Raw genomic sequence first — 18255 nt, 5'->3', positions numbered from 1 at the left:
CCTCACGTCACGCCGTGTTTCTACGTGAGAGTGTGCGCTCTGTCTCTGTGGATCTTTGAGTGTTTGGCTGGAAGGCAACTAAAAGATGGCCGCACCTTTGCAGCCCGGATGAAAGCATCAACTCACGGCCTGGACCGAGTGCACCGAGAAGAAGAAGACAGAGGACATTGGCGTCCCTCACCTTGTCTGTTTCTGTGACGCCTGACCATGACCATGATGATGATGATGATGATGGCCGCCACAGCGAGGGCGACGCTCAAGTTGTCTGTGGAGAGCAAAAAAGCACAAGTGGAGTGACAAAGCATGAAGAGGAAACCTTCATGACTACTTTGCATGCAGACGTCAAGCGTTGTCATGGTGACATGGATCAATAATGGTGACAGGTGGACTTGTGATGGGAAACATCTCCAACTAAATGTGTCTTTCTCACCTTCATGGCTTGCGTTGCTCAGGATGCTTCTTCTCTCCAGCTTGGTGACCAAGTCCTCCTTGACGCCTGACAGCTGAAACACACATTCGTACTTGCCCTCCACGTCGGCCGTCACCTCCACTTTCAGCGCCACCGACATCTGGAAGGTTCCGTCGTGGTTGGGGAGTATCTCTCCGTGCTCCACGTCCTCGAAGATCTGCTCGCCGTCTTTCCTCCAAAACAGGTCGGCACCGTCGGGGTAGAAACCTGTCGCCATGCAGCTGACCGGAGAGGACGGCGTCTTCTGGAGCAGGAACACCTCTGGAAGCTCTGCACAGGAAGTGATGTCACGTGTGAACACAGGACAACGTGGGGAGAAGGTGTGGATGGAGAGAAGGTGTGGATGGAGAGAAAGTGTGGATGGAAGTAAAGATGGAGAGAAGGTGTGGATGGAGGCAAAGATGGAGAGAAGGTGTGGATGGAGGTAAAGATGGACAGAAATTGTAGATTAAAGTAAAGATGGATATAAGGTAATAACGGAGGTAAATATGGAGAGAACGTGTGGACAGAGGTTAAAATGGAGAGAAGGTGTGGATGGAGGCAAAGATGGAAAGAAGGGGTGGATGGAGGAAAAGATGGAGAGAAGGTGGGGATGGAGGTTGAGATGAAGAGAAGGTGGGGATGGAAGTAAAGATGGAGAGAAAGTGTGGATCGAGGTAAAAATGGAGAGAAAGTCTGGATGTAAGAAAAGATGGAGAGAAGGTGTGGGTGGAGGTTAAAATGGAGAGAAAGTCTGGATGTAAGTAAAGATGGAGAGAAGGTGTGGATGGAAGTAAAGATGGAGCAAAGGGGTGGATGGAGGCAAAGATGGGGAGGTGTAGATTAAAGTAAATATGGAAGAGAAGGTAATAACGGAGGTAAAGATGAAGTGAGAGAGTGGATGGAGGTAAAGATGGAAAGAAAGTCTAGATTGAGGTAAAGATGGAGAGAAGGTGAGAACGGAGGTAAAGATGGAGAGAAGGCAAGATTGGAAGTAAAGATGAACTGAGAGAGTGGGCGGAGGTAAAGCTGGAGAGAAGGTGAGGACGGAGGTAAAGATGGAGAGAATGGGGGTACAAATAGAGAGAAGATGTGGATGAACGTAAAGATGGAGAGAGAGAGTGGACAGAGGTAAAGATGGAGAGAAGGTGTGAGCAGAGGTAAAGATGAGGGAGAGAGTAGATGGAGGTAAAGATGGAGAGAAGGGGAGAATGGAAGATGGAAAGAAGGTGAGAACGGAGGTAAAGATGGATAGAGGTAAAGATGGATAGAACTTGTGGACGGAGGTTAAAATGGAGTGAGAGAGTGGACGGAGTTAAAGATGGACAGAAAGTGAAAACGGCGGTAAAGATGGAGAGAAGACGAGAACGGCAGTAAAGATGGAGAGAAGGGAAGACAGGAGGTAAAGATGGAGAGAACGTGTGGATGGAGGTAAAGTTGGATAGATGGTGAGGATGGAGGTAAGGAGAGAATAAGGTAAAGATGGAGAGAATGGAAGTAAAGATGGAGAGAAGGAGAGAATGATATAAAGATGGAGAGAAGGAGAGAATGGAGGTAACGATGGAGAGAACGTGTGGATGGAGGTAAATATGGAGAGAATGGCAGTACAAATAGAGAGAAGGGGAGAATGGAGGTGTAGATGGAGAGAAGGGGAGAAAAGAGGTAAAGATGGAGAAAAGGTGAGAACAGAGGTAAAGATGGAGGGAAAAGGAGAGAACAGAGGTAAAGATGGAGAGAAGGTGTGGATGGAGGTAAAGATGGAGAGAAGAAGAGAATGAGATTAAGATGGAAAGAAGAAGAGAATGAGATTAAGATGGAAAGAAGAAGAGAATGAGATAAAGATGGAGAGAAGGTTAGGGTGGAGGTAAAGATGGAGAAAAGGTGAGAATGATATAAAGATGGAGAGGAGAGAATGGAGGTAAAGATGGAGAGAACGCAGGTTAAGATGGAGAGAACGTGTGGATGGAGGTAAAGATGGAGAGAATGGAGGTATAGATGGAGAGAACAGAGGTAAAGATGGAGAGAAGGTGTGGATAGAGGGAATAAGGTAAAGATGGAGAGAAAGAGAGAATGATGTAAAGATGGAGAGAAGGTGATGATGGAGGTAAAGATGGAAAGAAGAAGAGAATGAGATAAAGATGGAGAGAAGGTTAGAGTGGAGGTAAAGATGGAGAGAAGGTGAGGATGGAGGTAAAGACGGAAAAAAGGTGAGAGAAGGAGAGAAGAGTATAAATTCCTGAAGGAACTCTCCTGACGGAATAAATAAAGTACTATCTAATCTAAAGAGACAGGGTGTAATGTCAGTAATGTTCCTATAGGGGGAGTGCTAACAAGTTAAAAGGTGAAAGTACATGTGTTTCTACCTGTTCTCATTAGGACCTCCTTCCCATTGTTCACATACTTCTTCAAGTAAGAAGGACATATCTCAGTGTAGTAAAACTTCTTGTCATCTAGTAGATGTTTGTTCTGGTCCCACTTGAGTTTGGTGGGGAAAGCTTGTTGTTTTGCTGCAGTAAATGTCCATGTCTTCATGTCCAACGATATGAAATCTTCTCCATCATAACCTTCCTGACGCCAACCTTTAACTTCATCAGTCTCATCATTCCATTCACATCCAGACATCCTCTGGAAAATGTGAACACCTGAGACACACACAGTGTTGTAAAGCAGAGTGACACACACACACACACACACACACACACACACACACACACACACACACACACAGTATTAGTGTAGGTTATTATGGGATGGACAGAGACAAGTATCAGTGCAGTAATGTGTGTTTACTACAGTATAAAAAGAGCACATCAAATACATTTAAGTAGTAGAAAGTTCAACATAAACAAACCTCCAGTTTGGTTGAAACGCTTCTTAAAAACTTCAAGGTTGTGTTTGTCCCTCAACTCATTATCAACACTGATCTCTGTTTGTATCTGCCAGTATTTTGGATCCTCTGCTGTGATTTTGTTCATCCAGTCCTGTTTGGCTTCTGCTTTCCTGCTGTTGCTGTCATAGTGAACAATCTGAACTCCATCAACATAACCAACACTCACATACTCTGGGAAGTTTGGAACTTGAGAGGACACAGTGTGGAAATACTGCAGCGTGTGAATCACTGAAAGAAGAAAACAACAACAGGATGACTTTTTATTATTTTGTTTCATGTTCAACAATCTTGCACTGTGAATATTTTAGCTCCTTCCGTCTTCAGTCGGGTCTTAAAGTGAACATCAAACACTGCTAGATATCACAGTCAAGACTCACATGTTCTATGACAAATACAACACATTAATAATATTACTAACATCTGTTGACGGTTTGAACATTTTGAAAATAAACATATATTTTCTACAATGGAGGCTGAATAAAAAGTACAACAGAGTTGAACACAACCTGTTCTGCCCATTTGATGTCGACTCTTACTGACATCTTGTGGCGGGGTGATGTTACTACACTTGATTAGTTTCTGACACTTCCGTGTTTGAAGATTTGTGTTCGTTCTTACAAGCCTTGGAAAAAATAAGTCTTTGAATAAGAAACACTAAAGTCAAAATAAATAAAGAGCTTAAATGGATTTCTCTGCTTCTGTAACCTTCTTGGAACATTATGAATTTTTAGTAGGAAAAAGGGATAACAATAAAATATGTTAAAAAAAAGAACCAGGATTAAGTAATAAAGGGCTTAAATAATACAACACTAATTTAATTAATAAGTAACAGAAACGCTCAGAAGTCAAATAAGTGAAGGCACAAATAGGATTTATGAGTAAAATATTAATAAACTTATAAAAAGGACTTACCAGGCGTCACGCTGTGCATTTGCACGACCAGAAGAAAGAATAAAAACAAGTTCATGATGTCAGCGTGAAACAAAAAGATGTTTGCCACTTTTAATCCCGCAGAGAAAGACAAAAGTGACGAACACTCGCTTGACTCGCAAACAGGAAAAATGAACCAGGAACTGTCGAGGCTCTTTTTATAATACTCCACCTGAGCCAATGAGGAGTCAGCATTCTGTGACGTCGCAGTGAGGAGAGAAAACGAAACGCTATTCTGCACAGAAAAGTGGCAGCAGTCAACTGACAAGAAGTCTTCTACTGGACTCACTAGAGAGCGCCCCTTGTGGCCACGTCAGGTAAATGCTTGTGTGGCTTTTCTGGGAAATCACGTGACTTGACAACAAAAAGGTGTGTCAAGTTGGCCGCCAAACTTGGAAAGAAAAGAAAGAAAGAGGAATGAAGGTGAGATTGAGAGTTAAAAGTAATGACAGGGCTGGAACATCCGATCAGTGATCGTATTGTAGTCCTCTCAAGAAAGCATCAATACAAATAATGATTGATAGACATAAAGTCGCTACACCGCAGGACATCCTCACTTCTTTTTATTTCACGTCTTAACTTTCACCTCCGTTATGTCTCCCAAGCGTGAGGCGTCCCTGCTGGGGTAACGGGACACGCATCTGCCTCGCATGGGTTCGATTCCCGGCCAGGGTTGCATCAGGAAGTTTCATCCTGAGTAAAAAAGTCAGCAGAAAGCCTTCATGAGATGGACTCGCTGTGGCCAAAGTGCTGAACGTGGGGGAAAAGTGTGAGGCAGACGCTTCTGCTGGCAGAATATCAAAGAAAGTGAAAGTAAAAGTAGACACGGTAAAGCCAAACATTGAACTCGATGGTGATCATTTTTATTTTTATTTTTATTTTGTCGTACCTGTCAAAGGTGAACACACTTATCCACGTAGGTGAGTAGTAACGAGTTACATTTACTTAGATAAGAAACACAACTTTTACTTTGCTATATAACATATTCAATATATGTATAAAAATATACATTTAGGCCTCCACTCAGGCTTCATCCCAGGGACCCCAAAGGATTTTGTTCAAAAAAATATTTAAAATGTGTCATTATTTTGTATTATTATTATTCCAGGTTTAAATCTGTAGATCAACATTAGGTCTATCTGTCAATATAACCTTTTCAAAGATTTAAGTTGTATGCCCTTTTTGTCAAAGAAAACCCTGTTTTGTTATGGGAAAAAACACAAAATATGCAATAGTTTCCCCTAATAGAATTTTAAAGTGGAATATTTGAGATTATATAATAATTGGAGCCTTAGAAAATTCAACACATAAAAACATTGATTTTAATTTATTATTATTTTTTAGGAATGACACAAAAGAAAAATCCTACTGAAATTATTGAAGATCCAAAAGTGTCCTACTCATTAGAAATAACAAAATATATATTTTTTTACTGTTAACTTTAAACACAATCATCTTCAGATGAACTTCAGATCCATCCATCAAGTATATATATATATATTATTGGTGTTTTTTTTTTTTTTTTATATGGCAAACACAAAACATGCAACATTTTCCCCCAAAAAACATCTCAAAGTGGAATATTTAATGTGGCGTCGTTGGAGCCTTGAATAGGTCAATAATCCATAATGACATTGATTTTGATTTATTGTTATTTTTTTAGTTAACAACAGCCTAGATGGCAGCTTTGTGTTATTAGAGTAAACATTGCAACATTTTCTTGTCACATTTCACCTGTTTGCTCTTAAATAGCACTTTTTTTATTTTTTATTGTATTTTTAGAATTTGCTTTGGCCATTACAAAATTACCCGCGGGCCGCAAATGGCCCCCGGGCCACACTTTGGACACCCCTGTACGAGGATGACGGAATGCAAAAACAATAACACATGCCCTTCTTATTTATGATTTACTTTTAAAATTTGACCTCAGTTCTGTACGCTGCTGCTGGAATTTTTAATTTTCCTGAGGGAACTCTACTGAAGGAATCAATAAAGTACTATCCTTCTATCTATCCTCGTTCATCCATGCGGACTTGGCTCTCTTGGTTGCTTTGTTGGGTCTGCTCCTGTCTCCGGCCATACTCCCCCCACCACAGCAGACGTTGGCGTGGAACACCACAGAGTGTATATGTGTGTTTTTTGTTGTTGTTTTACTTTTGCGTCTGGTTGCATCAGCTCTCATCTTTTAAAGTCTTTAATGTCCTTTGTGTTCTTTGACGATTCTTTCTTACACACATGTTTATGTGTGGTATGGCTATGAGGTTTGTTTCCCTTGGCCTCAGTCTGGACCCCCTCTACAGGGGCCCAGATGTTTGCTGTTGCACAGGCATGGGATAAAGTGTGTAACTTTTTGTCTGAAATATACATCATTGCAGTTTTATTTTTATTAGCATGGATGTAATCTAGGAACAACATTTCATAATTAATATCCAAAACCCCTGTAGCGGTAAAGTCCTATACTTTTACTGCTACTGGTTGCCGAATATAAATGAAGCTAGTTCAGACGTGTGCAACCGGCTAATAATTGAGGCCCAGAATTGTGTCCATGTTTAACCAAAATATTTACTAACATAAAGTCACAATTATATAACACACTTTGTTCAAAAACGGAAAATACACGGGAGCAAACAAACACTAGCCTGGCACAGTCAAAAACTGTTGCGCCTCTACTCAGCAACACCTGGGCAAGATCCTGACTCCTCCCTAAATATCCAGGCACTTGGCCTTGGAGCCAACCCCTTGAGTGACGTCATCAACTTGACAGACAGAAAGTGTATTTGGCTCTAACACACCTGCCCCTAATTGCTGCTGGCGTGACGAACAGAGTGATTTAATTTGGAATCGATAAAACAAAAATAGAGCCATAATACCAAAAACAAACACCTCTTTCTTTGGTTTTCATGTTCCCTTTTGCAATAATGCAGTTAATTTACTCAATACCTTCACCTAGAAGGCATATCTTTGTAACAGGTCTTTAGATGATAATCCTTTTTGTTTGCAGACAAACTTTTTTCATTTGTCCACTTTTGTCGCTCTTGTAGCAACGGTAAATATTCGTGAAACCACCTGTTCCAAAAAAGGTCAGCGATATATTGCCTCTGCCTCCATTTCCTTATGCACATCCAATACAGGTGATCTATTACCAACAGTACATGTAGACTGTAGCTGTCTTCTTTTCCTACTCCTGGCCATCAGCTTTCTTCGTCACCTTGGGGGTAGGAGAGCTTTTTTTTCTTCTCAGTTTCCTCCTCTTCTTCTCCCAAAGGACTCTCGGGGTCATTTTCTTCCTCCTCTTTCGGGGAACTCTTCTCTTTTTGGACTTGCCATAGTCGCTGTCCTCGTCATCTTCCACCATGAAGTCTTCATCACTGCCAGACTCATCAGGATCCAGGTAAGCTTCCTCTGGGTCATCCTGCTCTTCATCCTCACGGCCTCCGTCACCCAGAAGGATTTCCCGCTGTTTCGACACGGCCTTGGAGACTGCCTGGCGTATTGTTCGCATTCGACTGACTTTTCTTTCATCGTCACTGTCATCTGCGCTCCGTTTTCTTTTTGGTGTCTTCCTGCTGGGCTTCTCTATCTTGGGCTTCTTTTCCTTTTTTGACATATTCTTTTGATCTTTGGATCCCTGCTCATTGAAATCATGCATGTACTGGTTCATAGGCAGTTCCTCCAAACTGTTAACAGTAACTGTGGGGCGTGTCACTGCCTTGTAATGGCCCATTAATCACCCACCCCAATAGGGTTCTGACAGCATAAGGTCCATCTCCGTGGCTGTTAATCACCTCCCGTGGTTCCATTCACTTTGAGGCGTTGGTACCAATTAACAGGTCCACGTTGGCAGTTATCCGAGGAATTTTAATGCCTTGGAGGTAAGGCCACTTATCAAGTTCTGCCTCACCAATCAGATTGTTAGTGTACACGGGCATCTGCCTTTGAGTGAAGACATCAGGAAGCTGAAAAAAACTTACTACAAGTAAGCTGAGAGATTTCCAGACCACTGCTCGGGACCACCTTACTGTGCCCCAAGGTGCGCAAGTGGGTTTTTGTTTTTCGGCCTTCTGTGTTCAGCCTGTTCACCAATTTAAAACATGTAATTTAAAACATTTGTATGCACGTACAACACTTAAAACCTTCAGTATATCAGTATGTGGAATTAAATTATGGAAGGGATTAAGCAAAGCAATCAAACAATGTACTAATATGATCCACTTTAAGAAACTCTTCAAACTGGAAGTGTTAACAAAGTACAAAAATGAAGAACAATGATAAACATTCTGATTTTACTCACTCATTCATTCTCAAAATAATCTGATTTATCTCATCATATGGATTAAAATTTAAGCAATTATTTATTTATTTGTATTGTGATTACTTATTACTTATGGAGTATACATTGTGAATACATTGAGAACAGGAAGTGAACAAAAGTTTTAGCAACTGTTATGTAAAGAAAAGGGGTAGGATTAAATAAGCTCTGCTTCTTCCTCCTCCTTTTTGAACATGTTGAAAAGAGAAACTGGAAATTGTGATGTATCATGTTGTATGCTTGCATGTTCGAAATAAACTAAAACTCAAACTCAATTGTTCAGAACAGAAGGTCCCTGTGCTTCCTGGATCTAGGAAAGCATATGTCTGGACTATCTTGCTGCCCTTTGAGTACTTCACTTGAACGGGCAGGATGGGTAAAATTCCATATTTGCCAGCCTCTGTATGGCCACAAGTTGATGATGTAGTGCAAATATCTGCTTTTACCTTTGGAAGTTGGCTATTTTCTCCACTTTCCAGATGCCTCCTGTCAATATGTAGCACTTTGGGATGCGTCTTGTTGCAGTAAGAGCACGTGATGCGCCTGTCGCAACTCTTGCTCAGGTGCCCTGTGCACAGGCAACCAAAACACAGGCCTTTTTCTTTTAGAAAGTCAAGCTTTTCCCTGTGTGCCTTATTTTCCAGTATTGGACAGTCCTCCAATGCATGTTCACTTGTACAGTAAAGACAGGAGGTGTTCACAAACCTATTGAGGTGTGGACTCGGTTTTGGTCTAGTGGCAACTGTCACATGAGTTGCGAAACTGTTCCTTCTGAACTGTGATTTGCGTTGATGTATAGGCTTGGGTTTGGTTACTGCTTTATTTCGAAGGATGTTTTGAATGTCGCCAAAGACAGGATCCGAAGCAATTCTGACTTGCTGTTCAATAAATTTCACAATGTCTGTGAAACAAGCACGTCGCCTTTGTTGGTCAACAATGTCGGCTGCTTTTCCTCTCCACTGGTCCCTTAATTTGTGTGGCAGCTTTTGTATGAGCATCTTCATGCTAGCTGGCATGTTGAGCTCGTCCAAGTACTGCAGCTCATCCATGGCATTGGAGCATTCTCACAAGTACAGTGCGAAAGCTTGGAGATTTTTTACATCCTCAGACTTGATGTTTGGCCATGCCATAATTTTGTCCAGGTAGGCTGCTGTTATTTTTGAAGGATTTCCAAAGTGTTCCCTTAGTAGGCGTTTTGCTGTAGCATAGCCTCTCTCTGTAGGCATATAGAGGCAACTGCGCACCAACTCTCTGGGCTGTCCTTTGGTAAACTGCTCCAGATAATACAAGCAGTCACCACGATCATTGCTACTTTCCCCAAAACCCAACAATTAAAAAGTTATTCAGGAGCGCTCCGTATCTTCCATTGTGTACGCGTGTTTGTCAACATGTGTGCGATGACAGCCTGTGCGCTACCTGTCAGTACAACAGCCAATCAAATTACAGCCAATCAAATTACACCCGCGTTGTTTTTGTCACACAGCATTCATCCAATCAAATTGCAGGAAAACCAACAAAGAAGAGCTTTCAAACAACAGAAGAATAAGTGAATAAAATTATGCCATAAAGTGTTTCGTTCGGGTATTAAAAGTACGACTTGGTCAACAAAACAGGAATCGCCGTATGCAAAACATGCGGTTGGAAGATTACAGACGGAGACGCAACAACTTCCAACTTCGTTCGACATTTGAAGTTGCACAAAGAAGGGTACGTTTTGAATGTAAGCTAACGTTTATTGGCTGAGTAACGTAACTTTTATTCGTTGTGTAGTTAAATGAGTGAGGCTGTAAACTCACTGCTAACGTTAGAACCATAGACATCTTATAAGTAGACACAGCATCGAGCGCTACTGCCTATTGCCGCTGACGTGACGCGCGGCCGCCATCTTGGAGTGGTGATCCGCTCCACTCAGGGCAATTCCTTTGGCAGGAGCAATGAATTGTCAGCACATTTAATTCATATTAACTCACTGAATACCACTGATACTCACGCGCTTTTTTTGTCATACGTGTAACTATGATAAAAGACATGTCTTGGCATGTTCATAATTTGCTTAACAGAAATAGAATATTCTTATATGCTATAAGTGACCAGACGTCGGAGATCAAAACTGGGAATATAATCCCAGAGAAGGGGAAAAAAACAGTCAGCTATTTTTAAGTTAAAGAAACAATATGATTAGGTTATATATACATGCGTATATCTTACATAAACAATGTATGAATACATTAGATATCTATATATCTTACGGACCTATAGACCAGTGGTTCTCAAATGGGGGTACTTGAAGGTATGCCAAGGGGTACATGATATTTTTTTAAATATTCTAAAAATAGCAACAATTCAAAATCCTTTATAAATATATTTACTGAATAATACGTCAACAAAATATGAATGTAAATTCATAAACTGTGAAAAGAAATGCAACAATGCAATATTCAGTGTTGACAGCTGGATTTTTTGTGGACATGTTCCATAAATATTGATGTTAAAGTTTTTTTTTTTGTGAAGAAATGTTTAGAATGAAGTTGATGAATCCAGATGGATCTCTATTACAATCCCCAAAGAGGGCACTTTAAGTTGATTACTTTTATGTGTAGAAATCTTTATTTAAAATTGAATCACTTGTTTATTTTTCAACAAGTTTTTAGTTAATTTTACATCTTTTTTTTTCGAAATAGTTCCAGAAAGACCACTACAAATGAGCAATATTTTTCACTGTTATACAATTTAATAAATCAGAAACTGATGACATAGTGCTGTATTTTACTTCTTTATCTCTGTTTTCAACCAAAAATGCTTTGCTCTGATTAGGGGGTACTTGAATTAAAAAAATGTTCACAGGGGGTACAAGTGTCTGCCAAATACTTAAACATATATAAACACCTGAAAGTCTTTATTTCAGCTAAAACCACCAATCTGTTTCACTGGATTCAGAATAAAACAATTCTGTCTTACTCAACAAAGTTAGTATTTGAATATTGTTACTTGAAGACTTATCTGTGGTTACAATAAAATGAGAATGCATCATAATCAGTGGCGGCTGGTGAATTTTGTTTTAGTTGGGCCTGAAAGTTTGTAAACCACATACCTGCAGTGGGGTCATCCTCCCCCAGAAGATTTCTTTGTGATTTTCACATACAAATATTGTAGTTCTTTGCTCCTGCTTAACTCTGAGGTAATATTATTTTCACAAAATACAACCAATAGTATGTTAATGTAAATTCTTACTTGTGAAAAGTAATCCTCCAATTCCTATTTTCAACAGTCCGCTCAATAGAGCAGGAAAACTCTGAATACCAGCCCAGCATCTTTTTTTTCTACCTGTCAAATGTTAGTTTAGGCTGTTTGCCGGCTCCTCATCACCACTTCAAGATGGCGGCCAAATTGCTTGCGTCACATTAGCCAATTCTGCGTCTACTTATAAGATGTCTATGGTTATAACGTCATTGCAAACACGGCAATCTGTTGCGTCCACTGCAGATGTTACCTTATTCATACTTATTGTCAAGTGATTTTTTTTAAGCAGGGTTGCATGAGGTACCTACACATAACGTTACGTTAATGAATGTATCACACACAGTAACGTAATATTAGACGGCGGTCAGCAGCACCGCGTATTTTAGCCACCTACAAAAAGACAAACATAGTCAAATAAAGGTCAGTTAAAATGTATACTATATTAAGAATATGTGTACATATTGCATTGGGCCCTGACATCTAACAAGTACATCACTGTTCATTGTTATGTTCATGTATTTGTGGTTTTTCATGTGTACACAGACATAAACACATACAGTATGAGATGAGATCAATGAGATAAGATGACAACATGACATAAACTGCTGATGAACTAGTTACAATGCAATATTCCATGGAAATACAATGTTAACACTTTTGTGCAAATAAGTACAGTTGCCCTTGTTTTTTCAGATGTGTTTGTACTGTAAAGGAATGAGTTAAATGTTTAGAATAACTGGTTAATAGTGCTATTATGAAGTGCAATGTCAGCACTGTTTTTTTTAATAATAAATACATACAGCGTTTTAAAAGCATACACAATCTGTGTACATATATTAGTCTGTGGTTAAAAAGACTTGAAATGACTCGAAACCCAAAATGCAGGACTTGGGACTTGACTTGAGACTTTCCAGTATTGACTTTGGACTTGCCTGTCTTGACTCGGGACTTGACTCGAGACTTGAGGGCAAAGACTTGAGACTTACTTGTGACTTGCAAAAAAATGACTTGGTCCCACCTCTGGTAACGGGACACGCATCTGCCTCGCATGGGTTCGATTCCCGGCCAGGGTTGCATCAGGAAGTTTCATCCTGAGTAAAAAAGTCAGCAGAAAGCCTTCATGAGATGGACTCGCTGTGGCCAAAGTGCTGAACGTGGGGGAAAAGTGTGAGGCAGACGCTTCTGCTGGCAGAATATCAAAGAAAGTGAAAGTAAAAGTAGACACGGTAAAGCCAAACATTGAATGCATGCTTGTTTCAAGTCACCTAAACTCGATGGTGATCATTTTTATTTTTATTTTTATTTTGTCGTACCTGTCAAAGGTGAACACACTTATCCACGTAGGTGAGTAGTAACGAGTTACATTTACTTAGATAAGAAACACAACTTTTACTTTGCTATATAACATTTTATTACCATGGTTACATTCATTTATATCAGGGGTCACCAACCTTTTTGAAACCAAGAGCTACTTCTTGGGTACTGATTAATGCGAAGGGCGACCAGTTTGATACACACTTAAATAAATTGCCAGAAATAACCAATTTGCTCAATCTACGTTTAATAAATAAATCTATATGTATAAAAAAATGGGTATTTCTGTCTGTCATTCTGTCATACATTTTTTGTCCTTTTACGGAAGGTTTTTTGTAGAGAATAAGTGATGAAAAAAACACTTAATTGAACGGTTTAAAAGAGGAGAAAACAGGAAAAAAATAAAAATTAAATTTTGAAACATAGTTTATCTTCAATTTCGACTCTTTAAAATTCAAAATTCAACCGAAAAAAAGGAGAGAAAAACTAGCTAACTCCAATCTCTTTGAAAAAATAAAAAAAAAGAATTTATGGAACATCATTAGTATTTTTTCCTGATTAAGATTAATTTTAGAATTTTGATGACATGTTTTAGAAGGTTAAAATCCAATCTGCACTTTGTTAGAATATATAACGAGTTGGACCAAGCTATGTTTCTAACAAAGACAAATCATCATTTCTTCTAGATTTTCCAGAAGAAGAATTTTAAAAGAAAATTCAAAAGACTTTGAAATAAGATTTAAATTTGATTCTAAAGGTTTTTCGAGATTTGCCACAATAATTTTTTTGAATTTTAATCATAATTGAAGAAATATTTCGCAAATAATTCTTGTCGAAAAAACAGAAGCTAAAATAAAGAATTAGATTAAAATGTATTTATTATTCTTTACAATAAAAAAAATTAATTTACTTGAACATTGATTTAAATTGTCAGGAAGAGGAAGGAATTTAAAAGGTAAAAAGGTATATGTTTTTGAAAATCCTAAAATCATTTTTAAGGTTGTATTTTTTCTCTAAAACTGTCTTTCTGAAAGTTATAAGAAGCAAAGTAAAAAAATAAATGAATTTATTTAAACAAGTGAAGACCAAGTCTTTAAAATATTTTCTTGGATTTTCAAATTCTGTTTGAGTTTTGTCTCTCTTAGAATTAAAAATGTCGAGCAAAGCGAGACGAGCTTGCCAGTAAATAAATACAATTTAAAAAATAGAGGCAGCTCACTGGTAAGTGCTGCTATTTGAGCTAATTTTAGAAGAGGCCAGCGGGCGACTCATCTGGTATTTGCCTTAAAACTCCACAGACATTTTTCGACCCGTATGTACAGTCACCGTGTGCTCGGAGAAGAGGTAGGATTAAATATAAGTCTTACTTCTTAATATTCCTTTTCAGATTTGTTGAAAGGTGCAAATGGAACCATGTGATGTTACTTGACGTAAACATGTCTGTAACAAATACATCAAAACCATAGCCACATGTGTAATGACTAACATTTACATAACATTTTGTAGATGACATTGCATGTCTTGTCTTGTTCTAGTCTGTCTTTTGAACGTACAAGTAAATGTCTTGTTTTTAGTGTGAAGTTTAACTGTTGTGTTTATTTCGTGTCATTGTGAAGTTTTTTGTACCTGAAAATCAGATATCCCGGCCCCCCAGACACATTTTTTCCTCTAAATCTGCTCCCCAGGTCAAAATAATTGCCGAGTGTGACCGTGTGTCTTGGCTACCACTCTTTACCGCATCTCTCCATGAACCCCGATACAAACATCCGACCAGGAGCGTTGGGCTGCAGTGCATTGTGGGTATGCGAGTCTTGTACATGATCATGTTCTGTCGGTTCATTTGCAAAATAAACCAGAGAGCACAACTCAGCTTTGATGCAAAATGAAAGTAAAAAGTCATGTTGGAATATTTTCAAAAACTCAGCTCGGATTAATTACTGTTCTCTTGGTAGTGGAGAAGTGGGGGTTAGGGGCCAAGGTGGTCTCTGATCCATCTTTGACACGGCAGATAAAGGGCTGGGAGAGGTTAGACCGAGGAGGCATGGGTTTTTTTTTATTTTTTTACTACAGCCGACGAGGCACATATGTTTTTCAAATTAGACTGTGTCGTATTTTGGGGGAATCAAACAAACATTACAAAGAGATTCTAGGACCAGACAATCCATTGGATTCGATACAATTATCTTATTCAGGAATTACATTTTATTTTGAAAAAGTTATCAGTAATCTGGAAATACGTGTTATTTATTGGAATTGTGGATTGAAAAAGAAATAATCAAAAGCCATACATCATGAAACAGGCTACAGAAGTACAACAAATCAAAGTTGAAAGAAACAACAAACCCAACTTTATATTCATCAAAATGTGCTTTGAAAAGTTTAACAAATGCCCCAAGGGAGCGGTTTGCCTGGCATGGGATGAGATGCTTATCCATGGCGATGTAGAAGCTGTCGATCTTGCTCTTCTGACGGCCAACAGCGAGGAGGTATGGCTGCCGACCCTGCTGGTTGCGGAGATGCTCCTCCATACTGCAGCATGACTTAGGTTGAGAGAAGGAAACTAAGTATTAGACACCAGAATATTGTGCTGCCACAAAAAAACATTATTAAAGTCATTATTCAAACATCCTCTCAATCTCAGTGCAAAGATCGGAATGAGTGTTAAGACTTAATTTAAGTTTCATTCACTTTTTAACTGCCTTCATTTTCACATGTGGCTAAGAACATGACACATGACAAGTAGTTATCACTTTCATAATATTACCTTATGAAAGACAACAAGTCTCTCAATGGCATCACATGCACTGATTTTTGGAGACTTCGGTCCTCCTGGTGGTGGTGGAAGGAGATGTATGAGCAACAACAGGGAGGCCATTTCATGGTCGTAAGCTGAGGACAAAGATTCACAAGAATTAACTCAAGAATTTTCACATTTCCTCCATCTAATGTTCATATTTATTCCAAATATCAGATACATTTTCAGAGATACAGGAGATACTTTAAAAGAAGAAAAACAAATACAACTCACATGTTGCCTCATCACTTCCAATGGAACATTCTGCTGACTGTAACAAGCGCCGCAACTCTGGTGCTGAAGTAAGTCGCTTAGCCTCTTTTATGATGTTTGGTTTGAAGAACACATCCCACTTCTGAAGCAGCCTGGAGGATGTCTCATCATCAAATAGGAGAATGAAGTCTTGCTCCACCTTTAAGAAAGAAGATATTTAACTACCACCGAAGGAAATACTTTCAAATGTCAGGCTGCTCCAAACATCTCATTCCAAACTTACCAATCCTTTTGTATCGAGGAATCTTGGGAAGATGGAGAGGATATCACCACTTGTACCTGGGTCATTAACAAGCTTCTGACGGTGCTGAAATGTCTCTCTCATCTTCTGGAGAATCACGGAATTGTCTGTGGTATGGTTGAGCAAAGATACTGCCTCTTGACAAGCATCCCCATCAAGCTGATTGTCGACATTGACAATCCTTTGGAACTTTGGGCCTCCTGAAGAAAGGTTCAAAGAGCTACTTGGTGGCGCCTCAGATCCACGCCGAATTTTCCTTTGGACTGTTTTCAGACGCCAAGAAATGTATCCTGTGCTACTAGCAGTGTACAAAAGACTGTCTCTGAAACGCTTGTTTTCTTTTTGTGTCATTGAGTTGCTTGAGTGTAGTTCACTTTTACGACACTGGAGGGGGCATTGAACACATCACTATATCAGCAAGCTCTGAAAGTTACGGTGAACTTCGATGTCATTTGTTTAATTGACAGTGTGCGTCAATACAAAGTGAGTTACTTTATATACACTTTAATATAACCTGTTTTGTGCTTAAAACTATATTGCAACTCATTTGGTCAGTTTTATTGTTGTCTAATGGCTGTTTGGCATCAGGTTCGCAAGCTAACTGCTAGCTAAATATCATACCCTTATTGGGGCCTGTTTGTAGCATTAGACATGTTTGTTAGCCCCAATTGACAATTTAGAATTATTGTTGTGATGCTATTTAAATTCTAGTAATTATTACATTACTTAGGGCTGGGATGTTCAAATTCTGTGGATTTATGTAAACTGTGTATACACAGCTAAGTAATGTATATTTAACAGCCATGTTGCATGCTTGTGCCTATATTCAATTGTATTGTGGTCACTTTAGTTAATTTACAATAATTGTATATGTTTGTTTAGGAAACCACACACATACACAAATGCAAACGAACAATTCAATATACAATTGAACCTGCAAATCTGGACTTGGACAATCTATTATTTCTCCTGCACTCACCTGAATGAATAATTGCTGTCCTGACCCGACACCCTGAAGTGATTGCTAATCCATATTTAACCAGTCATAGTCGTCACTACAAGCAGCATCATAGAAGTGTTCCTGAAATGAAAAAAGATTAAATTCATTGTCATACTTAGTTCATGAGAAATCTCAGAGAATTCATATCAGTGCTATGCACATAGCATCAGGGCCAAAAATTGCAATTATTGAAATAAATGTTGATGCAAGAATGACATGAAAATAGTCATATAAATAATAAAAATAAGAATCACATAGCCTTTCTTGGTGTATGGATCCTTGAGAGACGGGAACAGTGTCACTATGCCAAGAGCATATTCCTCTCTGACTGCCTTAGTGGGAAGGTTTCTGATAGGAGATATCAAATTTTTAATCTAGATCCATGTAATGGCCATGTTGTTATCAAGCACAAAAAAATAGAATGTAAAAACATACATACCCATGACTATCAATCATGTGAGCCACCAGTATGTTGACCATTTGTCGTCTTGTGATATCTGTTAGGGTTTCTGTTGTTTGGTACTCCTGAAGTACTGCTTCACTGCCAGACTTGGCTTTTAACACAGCTTCAATCAACTGATAAAAAACAAAAACATGAAAATGCAAAATATGGTGATAAACAGCTATCCTTGACACGCAAAAACTGTTTTAATGTGTAAAAAAACTCAAGTGAATCAAGCTTTGTTCAAACCTGTTTAGCTGATGTTGCATCATGCTTATTCTCTTTTCGCTGTCTCTTGCGAGGGATCTCATCCATGGTAAGAGTTCCGCTTGAGTTGAAGCTAGAGTCAGAGATCTCAGATGCAGAGGACAAGG

The 18255-nt window shown here is 39.1% G+C and overlaps 1 protein-coding gene and 1 long non-coding RNA gene across 2 annotated transcripts; both read right to left on the bottom strand.

Moving 5' to 3' along the window:
• LOC133552129 (class I histocompatibility antigen, F10 alpha chain-like) lies at positions 1–4425 on the bottom strand. Its single transcript, XM_061899493.1, has 5 exons — positions 4251–4425; positions 3300–3566; positions 2812–3090; positions 431–739; positions 1–265 (listed from the first exon to the last, which is right to left on the bottom strand). Exons 1-5 carry the CDS (start codon positions 4303–4305, stop codon positions 123–125), a joined length of 1053 nt encoding a protein of 350 aa, XP_061755477.1. The 5' UTR covers positions 4306–4425; the 3' UTR covers positions 1–122.
• Positions 4426–15895: 11470 nt separating this feature from the next.
• Positions 15896–18018, bottom strand: LOC133552115 (uncharacterized). Its single transcript, XR_009806617.1, has 5 exons — positions 17879–18018; positions 17694–17787; positions 17419–17520; positions 16160–16823; positions 15896–16020 (listed from the first exon to the last, which is right to left on the bottom strand). It is a non-coding gene; the product is annotated as an uncharacterized LOC133552115 (long non-coding RNA).
• Positions 18019–18255: the final 237 nt, after the last annotated feature.

This window comes from Nerophis ophidion, linkage group LG04 (assembly GCF_033978795.1).
Source record: "Nerophis ophidion isolate RoL-2023_Sa linkage group LG04, RoL_Noph_v1.0, whole genome shotgun sequence".
Lineage (NCBI taxonomy): Eukaryota > Metazoa > Chordata > Actinopteri > Syngnathiformes > Syngnathidae > Nerophis > Nerophis ophidion.
Note: the sequence above shows the minus strand (reverse complement) of the source record. Positions and strands in the feature narration are given on the sequence as shown.

Coding starts and splice junctions, on each gene's coding strand:
- LOC133552129 (XM_061899493.1), bottom strand. CDS start 4,305: ATGAACTTGTTTTTATTCTTTCTTCTGGTCGTGCAAATGCACAGCGTG. Junction 740..2,811: donor GGAGGTCCTAATGAGAACAG/GTAGAAACACAT, acceptor CTTCCTGTGCAG/AGCTTCCAGAGGTGTTCCTG. Junction 266..430: donor GAGCAACGCAAGCCATGAAG/GTGAGAAAGACA, acceptor TGCTCTCCACAG/ACAACTTGAGCGTCGCCCTC.